Source organism: Salmo salar, chromosome 15 (assembly GCF_965601325.2).
Source record: "Salmo salar chromosome 15, fSalSal1, whole genome shotgun sequence".
In the NCBI taxonomy this organism is placed as follows: domain Eukaryota; kingdom Metazoa; phylum Chordata; class Actinopteri; order Salmoniformes; family Salmonidae; genus Salmo; species Salmo salar.
In genome coordinates this window covers 53,339,714-53,365,182 of record NC_138305.1, presented here as the reverse complement: position 1 = coordinate 53,365,182, position 25,469 = coordinate 53,339,714, and the positions used below count along the sequence as shown (strand labels likewise).

Below are 25,469 nucleotides of genomic sequence, written 5' to 3'. Positions count from 1 at the left end.
CCCTTTCTCTCTCCAGATTTTGACCCCGTTTCTCCTCAGTGCTCGTTTTTATGACCCCTCTATTCATGTCAGTGGAGTCTTAACTACCCTGCCCCTCTTTCTCTGTCTCTCGCTTTCTCCCTCTGGCACAGGAGATTAAAGTCCACCAGATTCCTTGCGCTGCTAGGGGGTCCGAAAAGATTCTCTTTTTCATTTCCCCTCCCTCACCTTATTTTCTCTCCCAAGATAGTCTTTCTCAATATGCAGCAGCAGCAACCTTGGGACTATTCAAACCCTTGAGAAAATGAAAAAAGAAAAGGCTTTGGAGAGAAATATGATCTTTTGAAGTGTGAGGAGGAGAGGGGAAAAACTACAGAGGGCTTAGATAGAGAAGACATGGGGGAGCGCCCAATAAAATGAGTATAGAAGTGTAGAAGTGTAACAGAACGAACGAGACGAGAGCTGAGACCGAGAGAGAGAGCAGAACAGAGATTGAGAGAGGAGGAAATAAATAAAAAAGGGGAGAGAGAGAGAAGGGGGGGGGGGGGCATTTCTTTATAAGACGAGGGAGAGGAGAACAAAGAGGTCTTTGTGTGGAGTGCTGAGAGAGTGAAGTGGAGCCAGGGCTTAGGGAGTGTTTAACAGTGTACACTGACTGCATTCCAGCAATGTGATTACGAGCCACTTTTAATTTATTCTCCTCCAGGAAACAGACTTAACTCTTCCCTGCCCTTCCCTAGACTTCTAGTCTTATTACATTTTCTCTTTCACTCTACTTTCTCCATAACTTTTCCCCCTTCCTCTCCAAAATGTGTCAGTTCTGCTAATATGCTCAAGATTATATTTCGTCGGACAAATACTACACAGTGTATCTAACTCCACAGCACTAACGCATTGCATTAGAATTCATGAGGGCTCAATTGCTAATGGCAACGCCATGTACAGTTTTGTAGTATTGACATTCAAGTGGAATGGAGCACATTGAGAAGGACTCGTGTGTGATTGGAATAAAGCAGAAGACAAGTTGCCATTGGCCAATAAAGTAATCTTATGAACACAGACCAAGTCTCTCTATACCAGGGATCATCAACTAGATTTAGCCATGGGCCGATATTTTCTTGAGCGGATGGTCGGGTGGCCGGGAATAGAACTACAAATAATTTGTAGACTGCAAATTGACCCCAAACAGATATATTTGACTAAAATTGAATAATTTCAAACCTTGAATACATTTCTATATGATCCCGTGTCTCTCTACTATGTGTGGAAATACTTGAGAACAGATTTCCCAAATTAAGATCGCTTGAAGCTGATTTCCTGGTGGGGTTTTTTTATGTCCAATTTGTATTTTATTTTTTAAGTTGGGGTTTGGAGGAGCGCCAGTTGGGGAACCCTGCTCTTTACATCCCACTCTATATATTTCTAGCGCGCGGCACACACACACACACACACACACACACACACACACACACACACACACACACACACACACACACACACACACACACACACACACACACACACACACACACACACACACACACACACACACACACACACACACACACCCCTTGCAGTCCGGATATAGGATCTAAAAGGCATGTATACAAATCCCTTCTTATTACTCATAATCCCGCGGAGAGGACACACTGGCAACAGACTTCCTGACAGATATGTACTGCAGAACTGGAAGCAGGCAGGCAAGGGGAGGGCCATTCATCAAAACAAACACACTGCTTATGGGACAGGAGGGGAACAGGTGCTTGTCTGGCCCCTTGTGTGTGTCTGTGTGTGTGCGTGCATATACAGTATGAATGAGTGAAGAGGCGCTACTAGGCCTTAATTAAAACATCAACACACTCTCCCAGATAAAACAACATGCGTAATTAAAAGTCTGGTCATTGATCTCTGTGCCTCCTGACTGTTGACTCTGGTCTCCGCTCAGTACACAGGAGGGTTTGACTGGGATGTGTCTTAAGAGCCAGGCAGCCTGAAACGCATTCAACTATTTCATATTAACCACTTTAGCAAACGACAAAAAAATAAAATAATCATAGCCTTGTCCCAGATTGGTTTGAGCTGTTTTACGTGACATTGACCACATAGGAGTTGCAAAGACAGCACAAACAGATTTGGGACCAGGCTAAAAGAATCATGGCAAATTCAGATAGTCTTGACTGTAATTTACAGTACATAGAGAGCCTTACTAGAGACCTGGAGATCTAGGGCAGTGGTTTTCAAACCTCTCCTCGGAGACCCCCAGAATTTTCACTATTTTGTTGTAGCCCTGAGCTAACTCGCCTGGGCTTGATGATTAGTTGACAAGTTGAATCAGGTGTGCTCGCTCTGAAGTAGTTCAAATACATGGAACGTCTGGGGGTCCCAGAGGAGAGGTTTGAAAACCCCTGATCTAGGGCACTCAGTCAGTCTCCCCATTCTAGAGCCAAAAGTAGAGAAACAAAAAGAGGGGATTACAACATGAGTACCTCAAGGGAAGCATAACCAAATCTGTAGGAGGAAGTGAAAGTGTTTTCATTTCAGAGAGCGATTCATGTTAATATACTGGTTTCATATCATTTTTATTCTGTTTCTAAATGTGTCATGTTAATAGCACTACATTCAGTGTTCGTCTCTTTTAGTAGCCTGGTGACACATCTATTTGTGCTGTGTAGCCAATCCCTATGGGTTTGGCATTAACAAAGACCATGTAGGAGTTGGCTATACTGCACAAACAAGTCCGGGAACAGGCTACTCTTTTAGTGCTAATACGACCAAGGAAGTTGCTTATACTGCACAAACAGATATGGGACCAGGTTACTTTTTCAGCCTGACCATGACAATGACAATTTCGGAGTTGGCTATACTGCATAAACAGATCTGGGAACAGGTTACTCTTTTAATGCTAATGCTACGAAAAACCACTTATTGCGTGCGGAGTTCCACAGTGAGTCGGCAGAATGAGTGTGAAGTGTATAATGTGACAGAGATTAGGTGTAATGGCTGCCCCTCCCCCCTCTATGATCCCGTCACAGTTTCAGACATGATGGTGGACCACACACAGACAGAGAGGCAGAAACAGCCATAGCAGAGTAACCCACATCCCTACAAGCCCTGCGCTTGCAAGTCTCACCACACAGGGAGACAGAAAAAGAGGGTGGGAAAAGAAGAGGGGGAGAGAGAAGGCGGCAGGGAGGGAGAAATAGAGAAAGAGAGAGCAGGGGTGAATCAAACCGGCCCAACCGCCACCTCCTACCACAACTACCCCGGTACTCTCTGACTGGTGCCTTCCTTTCCATCCAGTACCCTTCTCTGGACAACTGCGCTGTCACCAGCCAGCTGTTAAGCATGAAGAGAGAGAGCGGTTGGTCGGTGGAACGGAGTGAGAGGGGAGGAGGAGGAGGGGGGGTGGTGGGCGAGGGCAAGTGAAAGTTGGCCCAAATAAAAAACCCTTCTCAAAGGGATCAAAGCGGGTGCATAGCAATTTAATTCAGAGAGGATATTGGTGTTCCCGTAGGCTTCCCCTGCTTCCTGACCCCCCTACCCTCGCTGCCCCCGCACTGAGTCTTAAGTCGCATAGCCACAGACCAAACAGGGGGACCATTATTCCCCACCCTCTGGCCTGCTTCGCTCCTGCACCTACTCCACTGTTAACTCCCGAGTCTCTGACATACAGTACCAGTCAAAAGTTTGGACACACCTACTCATTCAAGGGTTTTTCTTTATTTTTACTATTTTCTACATTGTAGAATAATAGTGAAGACATCAAAACTATGAAATAACATATGGAATCATGAAGTAAACGAAGAAATAAAAATAAAAAAAAGTGTTAAACAAATTCTTAGTAGCCACCCTTTGCCTTGACAGCTTTCACACCTGGAATGCATTTCAATTAACAGGTGTGGCTTGTTAAAAGATCATTTGTAGAATTTCTTTCCTTCTTAATGCATTTTAGCCAATCAGTTGTGTTGTGACAAGGTATAGGTGGTATACAGAAGATGGCCCTATTTGGTTAAAAAATATGGACCAATTCCATATTATGGCAAGAACAGCTCAAATAAGCAAAAGAGAAACTACAGTCTATCAATACTTTAAGACATGAAGGTCAGTCAATACGGAAAATTTAAGTAACAGACACATCTCAACATCAACTGTTTAGAGAAGACTGTGTGAATTAGGCCTCATGGTCGAATTGCTGCAAATAAGCAAGAACACCAATATGAAGAAGAGACTTGCTTGGGCCAAGAAACACGAGCAATGGACATTAGACCAGTGGAAATCTGTCTTTTGGTCTGATGAGTCCAAATTTGTGATTTTTGGTTCCAACCGCCGTGTCTTTGTGAGACGCAGAGTAGGTGAACGGATGATCTCCGCATGGGATTCCCACCGTGAAGCATGGAGGAGGTGGTGTGATGGTGCTTTGCTGGTGACACTGTCTGTGATTTATTTAATATTCAAGGCACACTTAACCAGCATGGCTACCACTGCATTCTGCAGCGATACGCCATCCCATCTGGTTTGCGCTTTGTGGGACTATCACACCTCCAGGCTGTGTAAGGGCTATTTGACCAAGAAGGAGAGTGATGGTGCTGCATCAGATGACCTGGCCTCCACTATCAGTCAACCTCAACGCAATTGAGATGGTTTGGGATGAGTTGGACCGCAGAGTGAAGGAAAAGCAGCCAACAAGTGCTCAGCATATGTGGGAACTCCTTCAAGACTGTTGGAAAAGCATTCCTCATAAAGCTGGTTGAGAGAATGCCAAGACTGTGCAAAGCTGTCATCAAGGCAAAGGGTGGCTATTTGAAGAAACTCAAATATATTTTGATTTGTTTAACACTTTTTTGGTTACTACATGATTCCATGTGTTATTTCATAGTTTTGATGTCTTCACTATTATTCTACAATGTAGAAAATAGTAAAATAAAGAAAATTAATTGAATGAGAAGGCGTGTCCAAACTTTTGACAGGTAATGTACATGGAGTGAGATTCACAGCACAAGACCTCTACTATGGGAACTAGGCTGCTGATGCTTATGGGTCAAAGTTCATAGGTCACAGGAACACAAAGCAACTCAGGTGGCCCTCAGAACCAAACTGTAATCAATGTCTCTTACAATGAAATGCAGTAGTGAGAAACAAAGAGGACATGTAGTTTAATTTGGCTCCCAGCGGAGCCCTATTGCCGTTTCATCACTACGGCCCTCAAGTAAATACATTACATAATGCCCATTGAACTGAGGAAATACTGAGAGTTCAAAAGGGGCTGCTGGTGCTATTGTGTGGCTGCATCTTTCCTGCCCTGGCGTTTAATAGCTATAGGCTCGTTTTCTCTCTGTGTGGTTAACGGTGGAATTAGGAAGTAGCTGCTGGCCGACCTGTGTACAGTATGTGGGTGTGTGTCTCGTCGGTGTACATGTGTCCCTGTGTGTATGTGCTTGTACTTGCATGTGTGTGTGTTGGCTGGGGGTCCTCCAGAGGATGTGGCCAGGGCAGGCGTGTGGTGTGGGAACGGGGCTGCGTGTCAGCTGTCAGGGCTGGAAAGGTCAGGCCGCAGGAGCAACACAGGGCAGCACTGTCTGTGTGGCAGGGCCGAGGGAGGGAGGGAGGGGGAGAGAGAGAGACAGACACACAGAGAGAGAGAGAGAGAGAGAGAGAGAGAGAGAGAGAGAGAGAGAGAGAGAGAGAGGATACAGAAAGACTAAATAAGAGTGGGAGAAGAGTCAGCTAGACAGAGCGTGAGTGAGTGTGTGTACATGCGTGTGTATGTGACTGTGCGTTCCTACAGGTTTGTAAAGGAGAGAACCAGAGCGAGACAGCTAATCCCAGTGAACAGCTGCTGGCGCCTCAGACACATCAGGAACAACAGCACCACTCCAGCTCTCTGACAGACAGACACCACTACTAAAGGTTAATGAATACGAATGAATAGGGCCACAATTAACCAACCCAACACCCTCCATAGGTACAGTACAGCGTGTGACTGAATGACTGACATAAAACATCAACCACAAACAACACACTGTGTTCTGGTCTCCACAGTGGGAGGCAAGACTAGGGTTGCAAAGCTAACAGTAATTTACCAAAGTTACCGGAATCTTCTGTAATTTTGGTAATTAACAGAAAAATGATTGCAATCCAGGATAACTTTGGTAATTTATACTTGAATAACTTGTGTATATATAATGTATTCATATTTACAATTCATTATGTATACGTGTCCATATTATCCATGAGTTTCTAGTGGACAAACCATATGGATCAAGAGAAAATAGTCTAATGAAAAAAGCATCTAAATCAACAATGGCATTATCTGCAACTTTTCCAACTATTGACTTTCTTCACAAATGCCACCAGTTTGACGCCAAAACATTAACAATTAAACTCAGCAAAAAAAGAAAAATGTCCTCCTACTGTCAACTGCGTTTATTTTCAGCAAACTTAACATGTGTAAATATTTGTATGAACATAAGATTCAACTACTGTGAAAAAAACTGAGCAAGTTCCACAGACATGTGACTAACAGAAATGGAATAATGTGTCCCTGAACAAAGGGGGGGGTCAAAATCAAAAGTAACAGTCAGTATCTGGTGTGGCCACCAGCTGCATTAACCTGTTAGGGCTAGGGGGCAGTATTGACACGGCCGGATAAAAAAAGATACCCGATTTAATCTGGTTACTACTCCTGCCCAGTAACTAGAATATGCATATAAACTGTTTGAATGGTGTCTGTGAGTATAACAGAACTCATATGGCAGGCAAAAACCTGAGAAGATTCTGAACAGGAAGTGGCCTGTCTGACAAGTTGTTGTTCATCTTGGCTCTTTTTATTGAAGACTGAGGATCTTTGCTGTAACGTGACACTTCCTACGGCTCCCATAGGCTCTCAGAGCCCGGGAAAAAGCTGAATGATATCGAGGCAGCCCCAGGCTGAAACACATTATCGCGTTTGGATAGTGGCCGGTCAGAGTACTCTGAGACTCAGGCTCGTGCACGAGGGCACGAGATGTTTTATTTTCTCTCTTTGTACGTATACACGCTTTCCCGGTCGGAATATTATCGCTTTTTTACGAGAAAAATGGCATAAAAATTGATTTTAAACAGCGGTTGACATGCTTCGAAGTACGGTAATGGAATATTCAGAATTTTTTGGTCACGAAATGCGCCATGCTCGTCACCCTTATTTACCCTTTCGGATAGTGTCTTGAACGCACGAACAAAACGCCGCTATTTGGATATAACAATGGATTATTTGGGACCAAACCAACATTTGTTATTGAAGTAGAAGTCCTGGGAGTGCATTCTGACGAAGAACAGCAAAGGTAATACAATTTTTCTTATAGTAAATCTGACTTTGGTGAGTGCTAAACTTCCTGGGTGTCTAAATAGCTAGCCCTGTGATGCCGGGCTATCTACTGAGAATATTGCAAAATGTGCTTTCACCGAAAAGCTATTTTAAAATCGGACATAGCGAGTGCATAGAGGAGTTCTGTATCTATAATTCTTAAAATAATTATGTTTTTTGTGAACGTTTATCGTGAGTAATTTTGTAAATTCACCGGCAGTGTTCGGTGGGAATGCTAGTCACATGCTAGTCACATGCTAATGTAAAAAGCTGGTTTTTGATATAAATATGAACTTGATTGAACAAAACATGCATGTATTGTATAACATAATGTCCTAGGGTTGTCATCTGATGAAGATCATCAAAGGTTAGTGCTGCATTTAGCTGTGGTTTGGGTTTATGTGACATTATATGCTAGCTTGAAAAATGGGTGTCTGATTATTTCTGGCTGGGTACTCTCCTGACATAATCTAATGTTTTGCTTTCGTTGTAAAGCCTTTTTGAAATCGGACAGTGTGGTTAGATTAACGAGAGTCTTGTCTTTAAAATGGTGTAAAATTGTCATATGTTTGAAAAATTCAAGTTTTTGCATTTTTGAGGTATTTGAATATCGCGCCATGGGATTACACTGGCTGTTGAGTAGGTGGGACGCAAGCGTCCCACCTAGCCCATAGAGGTTAAGTACTGCAGTGCATCTCCTCCTCATGGACTGCACCAGATTTGCCAGTTCTTGCTGTGAGATGTTACCCCACTCTTCCACCAAGGCACCTGCAAGTTCCCTGACATTTCTGGGGGGAATGGCCCTAGCCCTCACCCTCCGATCCAACAGGTCCCAGACGTGCTCAAAGGGATTGAGATCCGGGCTCTTCGCTGGCCATGGCAGAACACTGACATTCCTTTCTTGCAGGAAATCACGCATAGAACGAGCCGTATGGCTGGTGGCATTGTCATGCTGTAGGGTCATGTCAGGATGAGCCTGCAGGAAGGGTACCACATGAGGGAGGAGGATGTCTTCCCTGTAACGCACAGCGCTGAGATTGCCTGCAATGACAACAAGCTCAGTCCGATGATGCTGTGACACACCGCCCCAGACCATGACAGACCCTCCACCTCCAAATCGATCCCGCTCCAGAGTACAACAATCATTCCTTCGACAATAAACGCGAATATCACCCCTGGTGAGACAAAACCGCGACTCGTCAGTGAAGAGCACTTTTTGCCAGTCCTGTCTGGTCCAGCGACGGTGGGTTTGTGCCCATAGGCGACATTGTTGCCAGTGATGTCTGGGGAGGACCTGCCTTACAACAGGCCTACAAGCCCTCAGTCCAGCCTCTCTCAGCCCATTGCGGACAGTCTGAGCACTGATGGAGGGATTGTGCATTCCTGGTGTAACTCAGGCAGTTGTTGTTACTATCATGTACCTGTCCCGCAGGTGTGATGTTAGGATGTACCGATCCTGTGCAGGTGTTGTTACACGTGGTCTGCCACTGCGAGGACGATCAGCTGTCCGTTTGTGTCTCCCTGTAACACCGTCTTAGGCGTCTCACAGTACGGACATTGCCATTTATTGCCCTGGCCACATCTGCAGTCCTCATGCCTCCTTGCAGCATGCCTAAGGCACGTTCACGCAGATGAGGAGGGACCCTGGGCATCTTTCTTTTGGTGTTTTTCAGAGTCAGTAGAAAGGCCCCTTTAGTGTCCTAAGTTTTCATAACTGTGACCTTAATTGCTTACCGTCTGTAAGCTGTTAGTGTCTTAACGACCGTTCCACAGGTGCATGTTCATTAATTGTTTATGGTTCATTATACAAGCATGGGAAACAGTGTTTAAACCCTTTACAATGAAGATCTGTGAAGTTACTTGGATTTTTACAAATTATCTTTTAAAAGACAAGGTCCTGAAAAGGGGATGTTTCTTTTTTTTGCTGAGTTTATATATTGACATGGTAAAATATACTGAACAAAAATATAAAATGCAACATGTAAAGTGTTGGTCCCATGTTCCTGAGCTGAAATAAAAGATCCAAGAAATGTTCCATACGCACGAAAAGCTTATTTCTCAAAATTTTGTTTACATCCCTGTTAGTGAACATTTCTCCTTTGCCAAGATAATCGAGGTGTGGCATATCAAAAAGCTGATTAAACAGCATGATCATTACACAGGTGCACCTTGTGCTGGGGACAATAAAGGGCCACTCTAAACTGTGCAGTTGTGTCACACAACACAGTGCCACAGATGTCTCAAGTTGAGGGAGCGTGCAGTTGGCATGCCGACTGCAGGAATATCCACCAGAGATATTGCCAGAGAATTGAATGTCAATTTCTCTACCAACGTCGTTTTAGAGAATTTAGCAGTACGTTCAACCAGTCTCACAACCGCAGACCACGTGTATGGCATCGTGTGGGCGAGTGGTTTGCTGATGTCAATGTTGTGAACAGAGTGCCCCATGGTGGCGGTGGGGTTACGGTATGGGCAAGCATAAGCTACGGACAACGAACACAATTGCATTTCATCAATGGCAATTTGAATGCACAGAGATAACATGACAGAGATCCTGAGGCCCATTGTCGTGCCATTCACCCGCCGCCATCATGATAATGCACAGCCCCATGTCGCAAGGATCAGTACACAATTCCTAGTAGCTGAAAATGTCCCAGTTCTTCCATGGCCTGCATACCCACCAGACATGTCACCCATTGAGCATGTTAAAGATAAACTGGATCGACGTGTACAACAGCATGTTCCAGTTCCCGCCAATATCCAGCAATTTAGGACAGCAATTGAAGAGGAGTTGGACAACATTCCACAGGCCACAATCAACAGCCTGATCAACTCTATGTGAAAGAGATGTGTCACGCTGCATGAGTCAAATGGTGTTCACACCAGATACTGACTGGTTCTGATCCACACCCATACTTTTTAAAATATATTTTTTAAAGATATCTGTGACCAACAGATGCATATTTGTATTCCCAGTCACACGTAAATGAAATACACTGCTGGAACGCCGAATGATGTCCTCATCATTCGAAAGATGGATCAGAAAATCAGGTGTTTTAATCAGCGTATGCTTACTTCGATTTTGACCTGACGCAGATGAAGATAAAACAGAGTAAGGTGTTTATATGAATAATGCGGAATCTGTCTACTGCCATAATCAGTTGAATATCTAATTATTATTGTGCATGTAAAAGTACTCAGTGACCAAATCTGGGACCAGCCTTGGACGTTGACACAGTGTGACCTCAAGCCTCTATTGTCCCACAAACAGATCTGGGACCAGCCCGTTATTGTCCCACACTGACTAAACAATGCAGACAACCTGACATACCTGATCGGGCAGTGGGTCCACCATGGTCTACCTGATATAAACCACAACTACTGATAAGAGAGATGTTGGGTAAATTACAGAGTGGTTGCCAACGGTAATCACGTTTCACTCCTCAGACGAGGAGAAATATGTAAACAGTGCATTTCTATGTACACTGGTCAGGACGGGCTGGTCGCTGACAAACACACACACATAGACACACACAAAGAGAGAGCGAGAGAGAGAGAAAAATGGCTTCCCAGACACACAGCACTCAAGACTGTGTCATCAAACCATTGATGCCTCCATTCTAAACAGAGGAAGAGCTGAACCAAAACCCAGCATTGGATTTCAAACTTGGAGATTAAAATATCTTGGATGCCATCCATCTGACATTCCAGGGGTTTTTACATGTGTTCGGCAGTTGCATTGAGTTCCTCTGAAAAGCAGAGGAACTCAATGAACTGAACCGCAAGAAATGAAAGAGGGAAAATTGAGGAGGAGGAGGGGTGGATCAATAGAGAGTTCAGATGAAACTCGGACCGTACAAAGTTATGACCAAAGGGATTGTTTGTAACAGAATGACAGGTCTGGGATCTGACCATACAAGACAAGGACCCAGGCATATTTGCACTGCTAATCCGATCAAACAGTATTTCTGAAAACTTGTTGGGCAATTATAATATTGCCCAACAATACCAGCCACGCAGACTTGCGAAGCCTATAATGTTGCAACCCGGCGTGTCAACACTCCAACTTTAGCCACCCCCTCCATCCTCCTGGGTAGACGTTCACAGTAAACCAGGTCTGTGAAGGGCAATATAATGATAAAAGTACCGGGTACCGACACGTCGTAAACAAGGGTAGGCCCCTATGGCTACCTCATCTGAAGGTGTTATGATAGCGGAGTTCAGTGTACTGTAGGTGGGTGGAGATTAAGAGAGAGAGTACAGGACAGGGTCTGGTATCAGCTATCAGTAGCGGCCTGGGTCATGTTCAGTAGGACACACAGTTTCAAAACGTTTTGCAACGGAAAACAAGCTCAGAAACTAGCTCCCGGTTTCACTCCATTTCGAAAATGTTATCTTCCTGGAACGAACCTGATCTCATATATCAGTAGGGGCCCTGTTCAGGCAGTATGACGCCATGAGGTTGTTCAATACACTGTACCCTATATACCCACTGGGATCACTCTGGTTACATGGCCTCACATGTTCCACCTGATCCCCAGCTACAGATAACATGTAAGACCTCAAGTAAGACCTCTCACTGTCACAATGATGTAAAACGAGGCCCAGACAATAGGTTGGCATAGTGTTGGGTTTACTAAGATTACAGGACAACAGTGGGGAATCAGAGAAGCATGGTTGGGTCTTGGTCGACTGAAAGGGACGGGGGAAGGATAGGGGGTCTGTGTCTTAGGTTTAAATCCTCACCTCAGGGCTGGAAGGTGAACCCGAATACGTCTCCTTTGTCACACGTGCACTCCACGACCTATGTCTTTGACTCTTACACAAGTCTGAACATGTGGATGTCACACCGCTGGGACCGGATTGGCAGAGAGCGGTCTGATGGGTTACACAATAACTTATATATCCAGTCCTACTTAAGATTCTCTAAATCCGCCTTTCTTAAAGTAAGGGTCGCGGACCTGTTAATGGGGTAGACGCGTGTCAGTGTACATTTATAATTGTTTCATTAATTACTGGAATTGATTTGGCAAAGTGCATCTGCGCTCTCTGTTCAGTGCGCTTTCTGCTTAATAAGCAGCGGTCTCTGCTCAGTTTGGCAGCTGCGCGAGTGCGAGAGGGAGATAGATGCCCGTGTGTTTTGCTGTTTACCGGATCTTTTTTCCTAGTTTTCTGGAAGATCGCAGCACACGACGCAGCGCTGTCGTTCAGGCAGCAGATGATGCGCTGTCAGCCACTGACTTGTCATTCCCACTCGCCATCACTCACTGCTGTCATCACATGGACTCACGCTAGCCACAAGTTCTGACTGAGCTCAATCGTCATGAAACGCAAATACAGCGATGAGTTTCTCTTCTCTTTCATACAAACGTATGAGGAGCTCCCTCAATGTGTTTTGTGCGGGGAAGTGCTTAGTAATGAGACTCGCACAACGAACAAAGTAATAAAACGACACGTCCTGACCAAACATCCACAGTATGATGGTAAACCCAGGGAATTCTTTCAGAACAGGGCAGAATGCTTCAGGAAACAGTGCTTCCACAGTGGAAAAGTAAGTCAGCTAGCAAGGCATTGTTGTCATTTTATAACAGGTGATGATGAGCAGAAATAAGGGAGTACTAACTCTCATAGTAGTAGATCTGAGTTTCTCTTTCTAACAATCCCCTGGCCTTGTACACAGCTAATGGCTAACATTCGCCACAGCAAGCTAGCTGCAACCCTAAGTAACAGTAACGTTACAGATGAAGATGAAAAATATACAGTAGGCCTGATCATTTAACTGTAGAAATTACTGTTGAAAACTAGTCTAGGTTGGAACTGTTGCTGTTAAAATACAAGTAATCATTTTTATTCTGAACTATCCCAGTTCAGAATAAAAATCATTACTTGTATTTTAACAGCAACAGTTCCAACCTAGACTAGACTAAACCTAGACTAAAATGATTGAAGCAAGACGCTTTTTGAGGCAAACACACTCACACAGTTCTGGGTTGCTCATCTACAGCAGGAAGCAGTTTCCTGACTGACTGAGGAAGCAGTAGATGTTCTGATCCAGTTTGGAACCACTTACCTATGCGAGTCAGGGTTCACCTCCTGTACCGTTAGAAATTGAGCCCAGAATAGACATGCTTGATGAAAACTTCAACCAGCCACACACACACTTCTCATTAGGACTGTGTGTGTGTGTGTGTGTTTTCTGGTCTACAAATGTGATCAATCAATCAGTTTATTCCAGTTCAGAATAAGAAATGTTTTGTATTTTAACAGCAACAGTTCCAACCAAGACTTTCAACAATCATTTCTACAGTAAGATGTAGGGTTGCACTATTACTATCAAAAAGCCTGTGTGTGTGTTCTGTTATTCATCTGTGTGATGTGCTCAATCCGTTTATTCCAGTTCAGAATGAAAGTGATTTATTGTATTTTAACAGCAACAGTTCCAACCTAGACAGATATATAAGAGTGTTTTTAATGGGGGGGAAATAAACATGAATATATATTTAATTTCATTGTTACTTGTTTTTGTCTATATTGCATTTGTTTTAGGCATAAGGGCAATGAAATGTACCAATATTTATGTATAGTTGCATATTTTCCTAAGCTTGGGTCCCAGGAAAACACAGAATTTCTCATTTGGGTCCCAGGCTGAACAAGTTTAAGAACCCCTGCTCTAAGTGTATAAGTAAACACGATATAAGTGTTTCTTCTAATGGAACCAACACGGAAAAATCTGGAGAATCTCTTACTAGCCCATATTCCATTGTCATCTGGTTTGTGAGTCTCTGAGTGTCTCTCCTGCAAAGACTGACTGCTTAAGCTGTAAAGTGGCAGTAACTGCATAGGACCGTAGGTGACCAAATGGAATGGCACAGACATAGCACAGCGAGCTAGCTGAGATAGGGTCCGTAGCCTTATAGAGTTACACAGTTACTCAGGGTTGTGCAGTGACAGCACTTTTTCGGCCGTAGTGAGCTGCCAGGCTGGCCACTCCAGACGGCCCATAAGTAATCCTGAAAGCAATAACAATAAGTGAATTCCCAGGCATGCAGGATCTTGTGGAGAGTGGAAGGTGCTTTTTCTCTGTCTGATGCTCTTTTCTTTCTCCAATCCCCCTATCCTCCTCTCTTTTTCTTCTCAATTCTCTAACCCTCTCTCCTCTCAAGCACCAGGCTCGGGTTTGGTTCCTCTCTTTCTCTAGAGAGAAGCCCTTTGCTTTTCAAATCATCATCATCAGACCCGTCAGGGTATTTGCAGTTCCCTCACAATTTCCCACCTCAACTCTTTTCCACTGACTTGAAAAACGCACGGTAAACAGATAAAGCTAGCAGCTAGCCCAACAGCAACGGTGCCTGAAATATAGCCTTCCACACAGGTAGCCTACACGTGTGTGTCTGTTCCCACTATCTTTGAGCTATGCTGGGAATGGTCTTTTTTTTGGGGTCTTTTGTGGCTTCCAAAGCCCCTGATGTGCTGTATCCTTCCACATTAGTTTCCCAGATGTTGCCTTGTGTATCTATCAGAATTCAGACCTGGGCTCAAACACTATTTCAAATCATTTCACCGACTTTAGCCGCGTTTGATTGAGTTTGCCATGCGAAAAGGACCCAATACAATAGTTCCAAAACTGTAAATTCCACCCCTATGGCTCTCCAGGCAGGCTAGAGAAAACGCTCAAAGTATTTGAACGATTTCAAATAGTATTTGTACTCAGGTGTACTAGTGTCTGTGCATGGTCTCTTCTGTCTCTCTCTCTCTCTCTCTGCATGAAACAGAAAGCCCATCTGACAGGCTCGAAGGATGAGGGGGTTGACTTTCTGGCAGGGCTAGTCCCAAACCCCGGTCACGAAACCGTCTCCTGACAAAAGCTGAGGGGAAGGGAAGTTACATAATGCCCAGGGATAGGATAGCTAGCTGCTGCTGCTCCTAATGAAAGCAATGTGCGATGGATGGATGGAATGGTAATGAGATCATTTAATGAGACGCAAGGAGAGGAGAAAGGGAGCCAACCGTCCACTGCCTGGCTAGGGGTGCGGAGTGTCACATTTAACTTTCACACACCAGTTGTCCAATTGGATTGGACGGGCAGATGTTCTTTTTTCCAGTAAAGCACACTTTCCCCTCCTTGCGTAACCGTGTTGTACTTCTAAAAAAATAATAAAAAATAACCATTTGCCAGCTTTTTGAGTAGGGCTACCTAATATTTTATTAAAATCTGCTGGAAATGTAACACAGGTTTCCAAACCAATTGGGTCGTAGAGGTTGGGGTTAAACCAGGTATTATTCATGACAAAATTGTGTAATCGTGCACCATCATCATCGGTAACGCCAACAATCTACAATATGCTGCCTTTGAGAACTGCAAACAACCTAAAATTACAGAGAAATCACATCTCAAGCCATGTCCTTTCTCAAAGCAGCTTTCCCAAATGATGGTGATGAACACGTGAACAGCTAAAGCCGACAGGGTCAGTTGTGTGTGTCAGCTACTTAGTGCGTGCATCAAGGGGACCGGTTGTTGGCATGACGATGCGATGGCAGGGTGAGAGTGAGTGAGCAGTGAACACTGAGGGTGAGTTTGTACCCACTGCATCATAAAGCCCTGGTGTATTCAGTGGGAAAAAGAAGAAACCACATTCTGGTAGGAGAGCTCTATTTGGAATCTGGCAGGAAGCAGTGCTCACATCACATCAAAGACACACTTGTGAGGAGAAGGCCAGATTAACACGACCCATTCACTGGAGGAGCGGGAGAGGAGAGAAGAGCCTTTCAAAGAAAGCCATGCTGGAATACGACAAGAGGATACTAACGCAAAGGCTGGGAACTGCAAGAGACTTCACAATACAACGCTATCACGATACTTCGGTGCCGATACGACATTTATTGCGATTCGGTACTGCAATTTGATTGCGATTCGACGCTCCAAACATATTGCTCACCATGTCTACTGCTGAGGGATAAGAGAGAGACAGAAAACGAGTTTTGATCAGTCATGGAAATAAAAGTGCTGAAAACATGTTAGCTTTTACACATAATTTACTCGCATAAAAAGATTGGATGGAAACCTGGTTCGAGACAAAACCATGCTCACTTACAACGGGGTCCAGAATTATTAAAGTTGTCACATGCACAAGTACAGTGAAATGCTTAACTTGCAAGCTCTACCCAACTGTGCAATAATCAATATCAAAATAGTATAACTATATACATATAGTACCAGTCAAAAGTTTGGAAACACCTACTCATTCAAGGGTTTTTCTTTATTTTACTATTTTGCATCAAAACTATGAACTAACACATATGGAACCATGTAGTAACCAAAAAAGTGTTAAATCAAAATATATTTTCAATTCTTCAAAGTAGCCACCCTTTGCCTTGAGGCAGCTTTGCACACTCTTGGCATTCTCTCAACCAGCTTCATGAGGAATGCTTTTCCAACAGTCTTGAAGGAGTTCCCACATATCCTGAGCACTTGTTGGCTGCTTTTCCGTCACTCTGCGGTCCAACTTATCCCAAACCATCTCAATTGGGTTGAGGTCGGGTGATTGGAGGCCAGGTCATCTAATGCAACACCCAATCACTCTCCTTCTTTGTCAAATAGCCCTTACACAGCCTGGATGTCTGTTGGGTCATTGTCCTGTTGAAAAACAAATGATAGTCCGTCTAAATGCAAACCAGATGGGATGGCGTATCGCTGCAGAATGCTATGGTAGCCATGCTGGTTAAGTGTGTCTTGAATTCGAAATAAATCACCGACAGTGTCACCAGCAAAGCACCCCCACACCATCACACCTCCTCCTCCATGCTTCATACTAGGAACCACACATGCGGAGATCATCCGTTCACCTACTCTGCGACACGGCTGTTAGAACCAAAAATCTTACATTTGGACTCATCAGACCAAAGGACAGATTTCCACTGGTCTAATGTCGATTGCCTGTGTTTCTTGGCCCAAGCAAGTCTCTTCTTATTATTGGTGTCCTTTAGTAGTGGTTTCTTTGCAACAATTCGACAACGAATGCCTAATTCAGTCTCCTCTGAACAGTTGATGTTGAGATGCGTCTGTTACTTGAACTCTGTGAAGCATTTATTTGGGCTGCAATTTCTGAGGCTGGTAACTCTAATTAACTTATCCTCTGCAGCAGAGGTAACTCTGGGTCTTCCAGTCCTGTGGCGGTCCTCATGAGAGCCAGTTTCATCATAGTGCTTGATGTTTTTTTCGACTGCACTTGAAGAAACTTTCAAAGTTCTTGAAATGTTCCGTACTGACTGACCTTCATATCTTAAAGTGGTGATGGAATGTCGTTTCTCTTTGCTTATTTGAGCTGTTCTGGCCATAATATGGACTTGGTCTTTTACCAAATAGGGCCATCTTCTGTATACCCCCCACCTTGTCACAACACAACTGATTGGCTCAAAAAGCATGAAGAAGGAAAGAAATTCCACAAATACATATTTAAGAAGGCACACCTGTTAATTGAAATGCATTCCAGGTGAATACCTCATGAAGCTGGTTGAGAGAATGCCAAGACTGTGCAAAGCTGTCATCAAGGCAAAGGGTTTGAAGAATTTGAAGAATCTCAAATATATTTTGATTTGTTTAACACTTTTTTGGTTACTACATGATTCCATATGCGTTATTTCATAGTTCTGATGTCTTCACTATTATTCTACAATGTAGAAAATAGTTAAAATAAAGAAAACCCTTGAATGAGTAGGTGTTCTAAAACGTTTGACCCGTAGCGCGCGCGTATATAAGGGCTGTCAAAGTTAACACGTTAATAACGGATTAATGCTTACATTTTTAATGCCGTACATTTTTGGGACGCAATTAGAGCATTTTCTTAGTTTGACCCCCTGAACCATGCATTGTTCAAATTAAAACCCCGGCAGTCGATGCGCTAGTTTGACAACCCCTTCACTAGCTAGTTACTTGTATGACTGAATGATGGAGAATGCTAGTGAGGGGCTTTTAAATGGCTAATTAAAACTTCAAATCCCTCCCAGATAGCTTTCTGGATAAAACAAAAGTAATTTGCATCCACTGCAAGGCTGAATTTGTTTATCACCGAAGTACATTGAATCTTCGGTATAATTTCCCCCCCCCCCTTCATTATCATTATTTTTTTTTACGTAACACATATTTTTTCTTAAAACTGCATCGTTGGTTAAGGGCTTGTAAATAAGCATTTCACTGTAAGGTCTGTTGTATTCGGCGCATGTGACAAATAAAATTTGATTTACAAGTGAAACATACTGTTGATGCCGGCAATACAAGTAACGTTACTAGTAGCAATGAAGGAGATCTTCGGCAGGCTAAGCTAGAAGTGTGTGCTTGCGAAAGGCCCATGGATAAGTTGTCGAGCAGCAAGCTAACACAAGCAATAGCCAAGTGGCTAGCTACAGCTTACAGGCCAGTCCACATTGTGGAGGATGAAGGCTTGAAAGATATCATTTGGATCGCATCAAACGACTCAACGTACGAGATACCCGAGAGCCACCGTCGTTACAAGAATACACAAGCTGTTTGAAAGCGAGAGGGCTACGAAAGCAGAGGAGTTGAAGCATGCAATGGTTGGAAACTACATTCACACGCTCTGGCTGTAAGGAAGACAGAAGAGAGGCACTGCTGAAACGTGCCAGAGCATTTCATGGATCTAGCAAAGCAGTAGAACATTGAAAACAAAGTTAGCTCAATTTGCACAGACAGCGCACGGAACTTGATTACAGCTGCGAGACATCTGCCTTTTGAACACCTGCACTCCATCACAGTGTCCCTAGTACAGCGGGTTCGACAATGCCCTAGCCAAACGCCCGAAAAATGGTTGGGCATTTCAGCCCACCAAACGCTGCAGAGCTAGAACAACATCAAGTTGCAAATGGGCTAAAGGAGTCGTCACTCGCACAAGATGTCACAACAAGATGAAATTCTACTCTGGAAATGGTAAAGCATGTTCCACAGAAACCAACAACCATTGAGAGATGCTCTGGCCCAACAGAAAACAAACATCACCATGCCAACCAAAGCTGAACTGGAGCCCTGCAGGTAATCTTTATCTTACTATTAGTGTTATAATAATATTTTGTGTTTAAGTGTGAGAGAGTGAGTGTGTAAAGTGTGTGTGAGAGAGAGTCTGTGTATAACAAGTCTCTCACAATTGACTGAAGTGATTTTGAAAATATCTTTCACTGCAGGCACTTCTGGGAGGAGAGAAGTACATTTCCTGCTCAGTGGTGTCGCCTGCTTTGTGTCATCTCCTTCGGGTGATGGAGTGCTCTGATGATGACCCTGCCTACATGGTAAGATTCAAGCTGACATTCACATGGCTGAAGATAGCCACAGCACTCGACCCAAGGTTTAAGGACTGTCCACTACAGTGGTGGTCACAGCATGCAAGGGCACACACCAGGCTGGCCTGCATAGCACTAAGGTAGCTGGCAACGCCTGCCACATCAGTACCTTGTGAGAGGTTGTTTTCACTCTGGGCATATCGTACAAAAGAGAGCAGCTTTATCATCTGAAAAATGTCAACAGGCTTGTTTGTCTTTGAAACTGGCTCAGTGAAAAGAAATAGGAGGACGACTGAAGTGTATGGTCACAGGTTTATGTTCTATGGAATTCATGACATTGTTGGACAGGTTTATGCTCTTTGTATCCATAGATCCAGTTCTTTTTTTCTTATAGCCAACCCTCCACATCAGTAATTGGGAGAACAATAATTTGGAATGGCTGAAGCTTTAACTGTGTGTGTGAGAATTTACGAGGGAACATTAGTAGGCCTACTGGGAGCATTATTAAGTTACAGTACTTTTGTATTGCTTTACTTATGGTGAATATGCCATTAAAAACATTCTGATACAGAATATTTTTGTGTTTGAGTCAATACACGCCTGCTTAAAAAAAAGGGAATGTTTTCATTTAGCACCAAATTTAAACAAATAAAAAATGTGTGATTAACAGAATTTAACACGATCAATTATTTGAATAGTTTGACAGCCCTAATATCTACCTATCTATATAAACAAGAAAAAAGAAAGGAAGCTATATACAGGGACAATGCCAATACCACATTTTCTGGAGTAGTTTGAGGTAGATATGTACATGTAAGCGGGGATAAGGAGAAAGTGACTGGTAGCAGGATAATTCTTCCATTTAAGAATGTTGAAGGCCATTGTGTTCTTGGTGACCTTCAATGCTGCAGAAATCTTTTGGCACCATTCCCCAGATCTGTGCCTTGACACAATCCTGTATCGGGGCTCTACGTACAATTCCTTTGACCTCATGGCTTGGTTTTTGCTCTGACATGCACTGTGAACTGTGGGACCTTTTATAGACAGGTGTGTGCCTTTCCAAATCATGTCCAATCAACTGAATTTACCTCAGGTGGACTCCAGTCAAGTTGTAGAAACATCTCAAGGATGAGCAATGGAAACAGGATGCAGCGGAGCTTAATTTCATGTCTCATAGCAAAAGGTCTGAATACTTATGTACACAGCGGTTGCATTGAGAAGTGTATCTATAATTCTTTGAATAACAGTTTAATATTTTATCAACATTTTTGATGAGTATTTCTGTAAATTGATGTGCTCATTCACAGGAAGTTTTGGGAGGCAAAACATTTCTGAACATTACACGCCAATGTAAAATGGGGTTTTTGGATATAAATATGAACTTTATCGAGCAAAACATACATGTATTGTGTTACATGAAGTCCTATGAGTGCCATCTGATGAAGATCATCAAAGGTTAGTGATTAATTTTAGCTGTATTTCTGTTTTTTGTGATGCCTCTCCTTGCTTGGAAAATGGCTGTGTGGTTTTTCTTGTCTAGGTGCTGTCCTGAAATAATCTACTGCTATGTTTTCGCCGTAAAGCCTTTTTGAAATCGGACAATGTGGTTGGATTACCGAGAAGTTCATCTTTAAAATGGTGTGAAATAGTTGTATGTTTGAGAAATTTGAATTATGAGATTTTTGTTGTTTTGAATTTGGCGCCCTGCTATTTCACTGACTGTTGGCAGAGTGTCCCGCCGGTGGGACGCTAGCGTCCCACATACCCCAGACAGGTTTAACAGCTTGGAAAATTCCAGAAAATGATGACATGGCTTTAGAAGCTTCTGATTGGCTAACTGACATCATTTGAGTCAATTGGAGGTGTACCTGTGGATCTATTTCAAGGCCTACCTTCAAACTCAGTGCCTCTTTGCTTGACATCATGGGAAAATCAAAAGAAATCAGCCAAGACCTCAGGAAAGAAATTGTAGACCTCCACAAGCCTGGTTCATCCTTGGGAGCAATTTCCAAACGCCTGAAGGTACCACGTTCATCTGTACAAACAATAGTACACAAGTATAAACACCATGGGACCACGCAGCCGTCATACCGCTCAGGAAGGAGACGCGTTCATCTGTACAAACAATAGTACACAAGTATAAACACCATGGGACCACGCAGCCGTCATACCGCTCAGGAAGGAGACGCGTTCATCTGTACAAACAATAGTACACAAGTATAAACACCATGGGACCACGCAGCCGTCATACCGCTCAGGAAGGAGACGCGTTCTGTCTCCTAGAGATTAACGTACTTTGGTGTGAAAAGTGCAAATCAATCCCAGAACAGAAAATGACCTTGTGAAGATAATCGAGGAAACAGGTACAAAATTATCTATATCCACAGTAAAACGAGTTCTACATCGGCATAACCTGAAAGGCCGCTCATCAAGGAAGAAGCCACTGCTCCAAAACTGCCATAAAATAGCCAGACTACGGTTTGCAACTGCACATGGAGACAAAGATCGTACTTTTTGGAGAAATGTCCTCTGGTCTGATGAAACAAAAATAGAACTGTTTGGCCATAATGACCATCGTTATGTTTGGAGGAAAAAGGGGAAGGCTTGCAAGCCGAAGAACACCATCCCAACTGTGAAGCACGGGGGTGGCAGCATCATGTTTTGGGGGTGCTTTGCTGCAGGGGGGACTGGTGCACTTCACAAAATAGATGGCATTTTGAGGGATGAAAATGACGTGGATATATTGAAGCAACATCTCAAGACATCAGCCAGGAAGTTAAAGCTTGGTCGCAAATGGGTCTTCCAACTGGTCAATGACCCCAAGCATAATTCCAAAGTTGTGACAAAATGGCTTAAGGACAACAAAGTTAATGTATTGGAGTGGCCATCACAATGCCCTGACGTGAATCCCATAGAACATTTGTGGGCAGAACTGAGAAAGTGTGTGCGAGCAAGGAGGCCTACAAACCTGACTCAGTTACACCAGCTCTGTCAGTCAGGAGGAATGGGCCAAAATTCACCCAACTTATTGTGGGAAGCTTGTGGAAGGCTACTCTGAAACGTTTGACCCAAGTTAAACAATTTAAAAGGCAATGCTACCAAATACTAATTGAGTGTATGTAAACTTCTGACCCACTGGGAATGTGATGAAAGAAATAAAAGCTGAAATAAATCATTCTCTCTTCTATTATGCTGACATTTCACATTCTTAAAATAAAGTGGTGATCCTAACTGACCTAAGACCTAATCTTTACTAGGATTAAATGTCAGGAATTGTGAAAAACTGAGTTTAAATGTATTTGGCTAAGGTGTATGTAAACTTCTGACTTCAAGTGTAAATAGGAGTAATAGTGACGAGTAGCAGGATAAATAGATAATCATTTTAGCAGCAGCGTAGGATACACCAGTACTGCCTGCTGGACGGGAGCATGGAGAACAGTCCATGTCTCAGGTGGCTGGAGTCGTTGGCAATTTTACTGGCCTTTCTCAGACACCTGGCATGTATGTCCTGGATGGCTGGGAGCTCACCCCAAGTGATGCACTGGGCCGTCTGCACCTCCCACTGTAGGGCCTTCCGACATTCCAGGCGGTGATACAACCAGTCAGGATGCTCTCGATGGAGCAGCTGTAAAGGTTCCTAAGGATCTGATGGGCCATGCCTCCTGAGGGAGAAGAGGCACTGCAAAGGCATGACTGTGCTGGTGTAAGAGGACCATGTTACGTCCTCAGTGATGTGACACTAAGGAACTTGAAGATCTTGACCCTCTCCAAAACAGCCCCATCGATCTGGATTGAAGTGTGCATATGCCCGTTTCCTGAAGTCCACAATCAGCTCCTTGGTCTTGCTGACATTGAGGGAGGGGTTGTCGCTGACCTCTTCTCTGTAGGCTGTTTCATCGCCGTTGGTGATCAGGCTGACCACCGTCGTGTCGTCAACAAACTTGATGATGGAGTTGGAGTCGTGTGTGGCCACACAGTTGTGAGCTCTATTTTCATATTGACACCCTTGATAAAAAATGAGCAAAATGACTGCATAAAATTTATTTAAAAAACTTAAGCAATAATGCCTGAGACCCCAGGAATTATCGTGCAACAACTCCCGACAAGGGAGAATTGTCTTGCTGGGAGATCCATTCCTGGATAATAAAGACAATAACCCCAAGCACACATCGAAATCCACAAAGAAATGGTTAATTGGCCACAAAAATCTACATTTTGCAATGGCCATCTTGGTCTCCGGACTTCAAACCCCTTGAAAACCTGTGGTTTGAACTGAATAGGGTATTGAAAAATAGGTGTCAATATTTCTGACCACTCCCTTCGAGAAAAAAAGATCACTTGTTACACAAAACATCTTTCTCTGAGCAATTGTATTATAAAATAATATAAAATGCCCAATTTTTTGATCATACAATATAGCTCAGTATTTAAATTATTAATTTTTTACTGTCATTTTTGCTCATCTTCATCACACATGGATGAAGATAGGTGGAAACAAGTCACGGGGAGTACTTTGTAGACATTCTACATCTCCTTGTGAAGAATAAGTACAACTAGGCCTATTTTTTTTCAAATGCAATGCTCAATATACTAAAGTGTGGAAAAAACAGTATAGTGTACCCCCCTCCCTTAACAGAATGTTATTTTGTGATATTACATTTCCTATAAAACTTTAGCGGTGTCTGGCACCAACATAGATCAACAGGAGCCTGAGGGCTTGTGGGTAAATCAAACGGTTCCAACTAATGAACTCTGACAGAGAGGCAGTGGGGGTGCGCAGGTTAAACAGGTTACGACTCTGAAACCCCACATACACAAACACAAAAATACACCACACACACACCAAAATGCCTCCACCCCCACCCCTCACCACACGCTCTTTTAGGCTTTGATTTGTGTTACCGTGTTCCAATAAGATTTCAGGTTTCAGATTCGGAGTGAAAACAGCCCAGTGAGTTATGGCGAGCAGCTTGAAGGGCACATCTGTCCTGAGGGGGAATCTATGGTTTATTCAGTGGTCAGATACTACAGATGGGGAAATGAAGGGGGGGGCAGGTGGGGGCGAAGGAGAGCTCCTCTTTCACTCTTCTCTTCCTGTTCTCCAGTTCACTGAATGTACAACTGGAATATGCAACAGCAAGAGAAAACAGAGAGCTGCTCTAAGGTAATATTTCCATATGGAGAAAACCTGCTCTCAGTTTCCTAAAAATCATAGTCATATGACTATAAAGCCCTGAGAGGTGGGCTATTTGCCCTTTTTAACCCAAACGCGAGACAGGGTCATGGGTTTTGTACATTGGGTGAAGATGAAGTCAACCAGAAAAAGCACTGTATAAAATACAGTAAGTGTCCCATTGGCTGGGAAGTCAGCTTCATTACAGGGAGGCCATCTGTGTGGCCAGCTGACTGACTGTCCACTCACCCTCTAGACGGATGCCCTCCTTCTGAACGGTGTAGTTTAGAACAGCAAACGGGGCCACAGGTGACTTCGCTATTACAATCTGTGAAAGGCAGAGAGAGAGACAGAGAGAGATTAAGTGAGAGAAGAGAGATACGAATGTGGGTTCACTGGGTTGTCAGAGTCACATTCTTTGACAGAGCGCAAAACACATAAGTGAGAGATGCTACGCATCGTGAAGAGAGGTTCAAGTGTCGTGTTGGAGATCACTCCGAGAGGACACGCCCCACTAGCACTCAGACAGAGCGTCACAACCTATTGTCATGCAGGCAGTTTGAAAGTTAGGCGTTGTCGAGCAAAACATGACAACACGAGGACAACGGGGCACGTCGCCAATGGGTAGGGTGTTTTTGATTGGGCACAATGGGATAAGAGGAGAGGGGGAGTGAAAGGTTACTTGGG

At 43.6% G+C, this 25,469-nt stretch overlaps 1 protein-coding gene across 2 annotated transcripts in view; it reads right to left on the bottom strand.

The window, feature by feature from the left end:
* The window catches only part of rad51b (RAD51 paralog B), a 53,296-nt gene that overhangs the window by 11,477 nt on the left and 16,350 nt on the right, over window positions 1–25,469 (bottom strand). The window contains exons 9-10 of one of the 2 annotated variants that reach the window (XM_014144962.3): window positions 25,032–25,110; window positions 4,945–5,555 (exon numbers count right to left, since the gene is read on the bottom strand). In XM_014144962.3, coding sequence (XP_014000437.1) covers window positions 5,332–5,555; window positions 25,032–25,110 — 303 coding nt within the window. In that variant the 3' untranslated portion in view covers window positions 4,945–5,331. Of the gene's footprint in view, window positions 1–4,944; window positions 5,556–25,031; window positions 25,111–25,469 lie in introns of those variants that run through there. The other variant, XM_014144964.3, reaches the window with a different exon arrangement.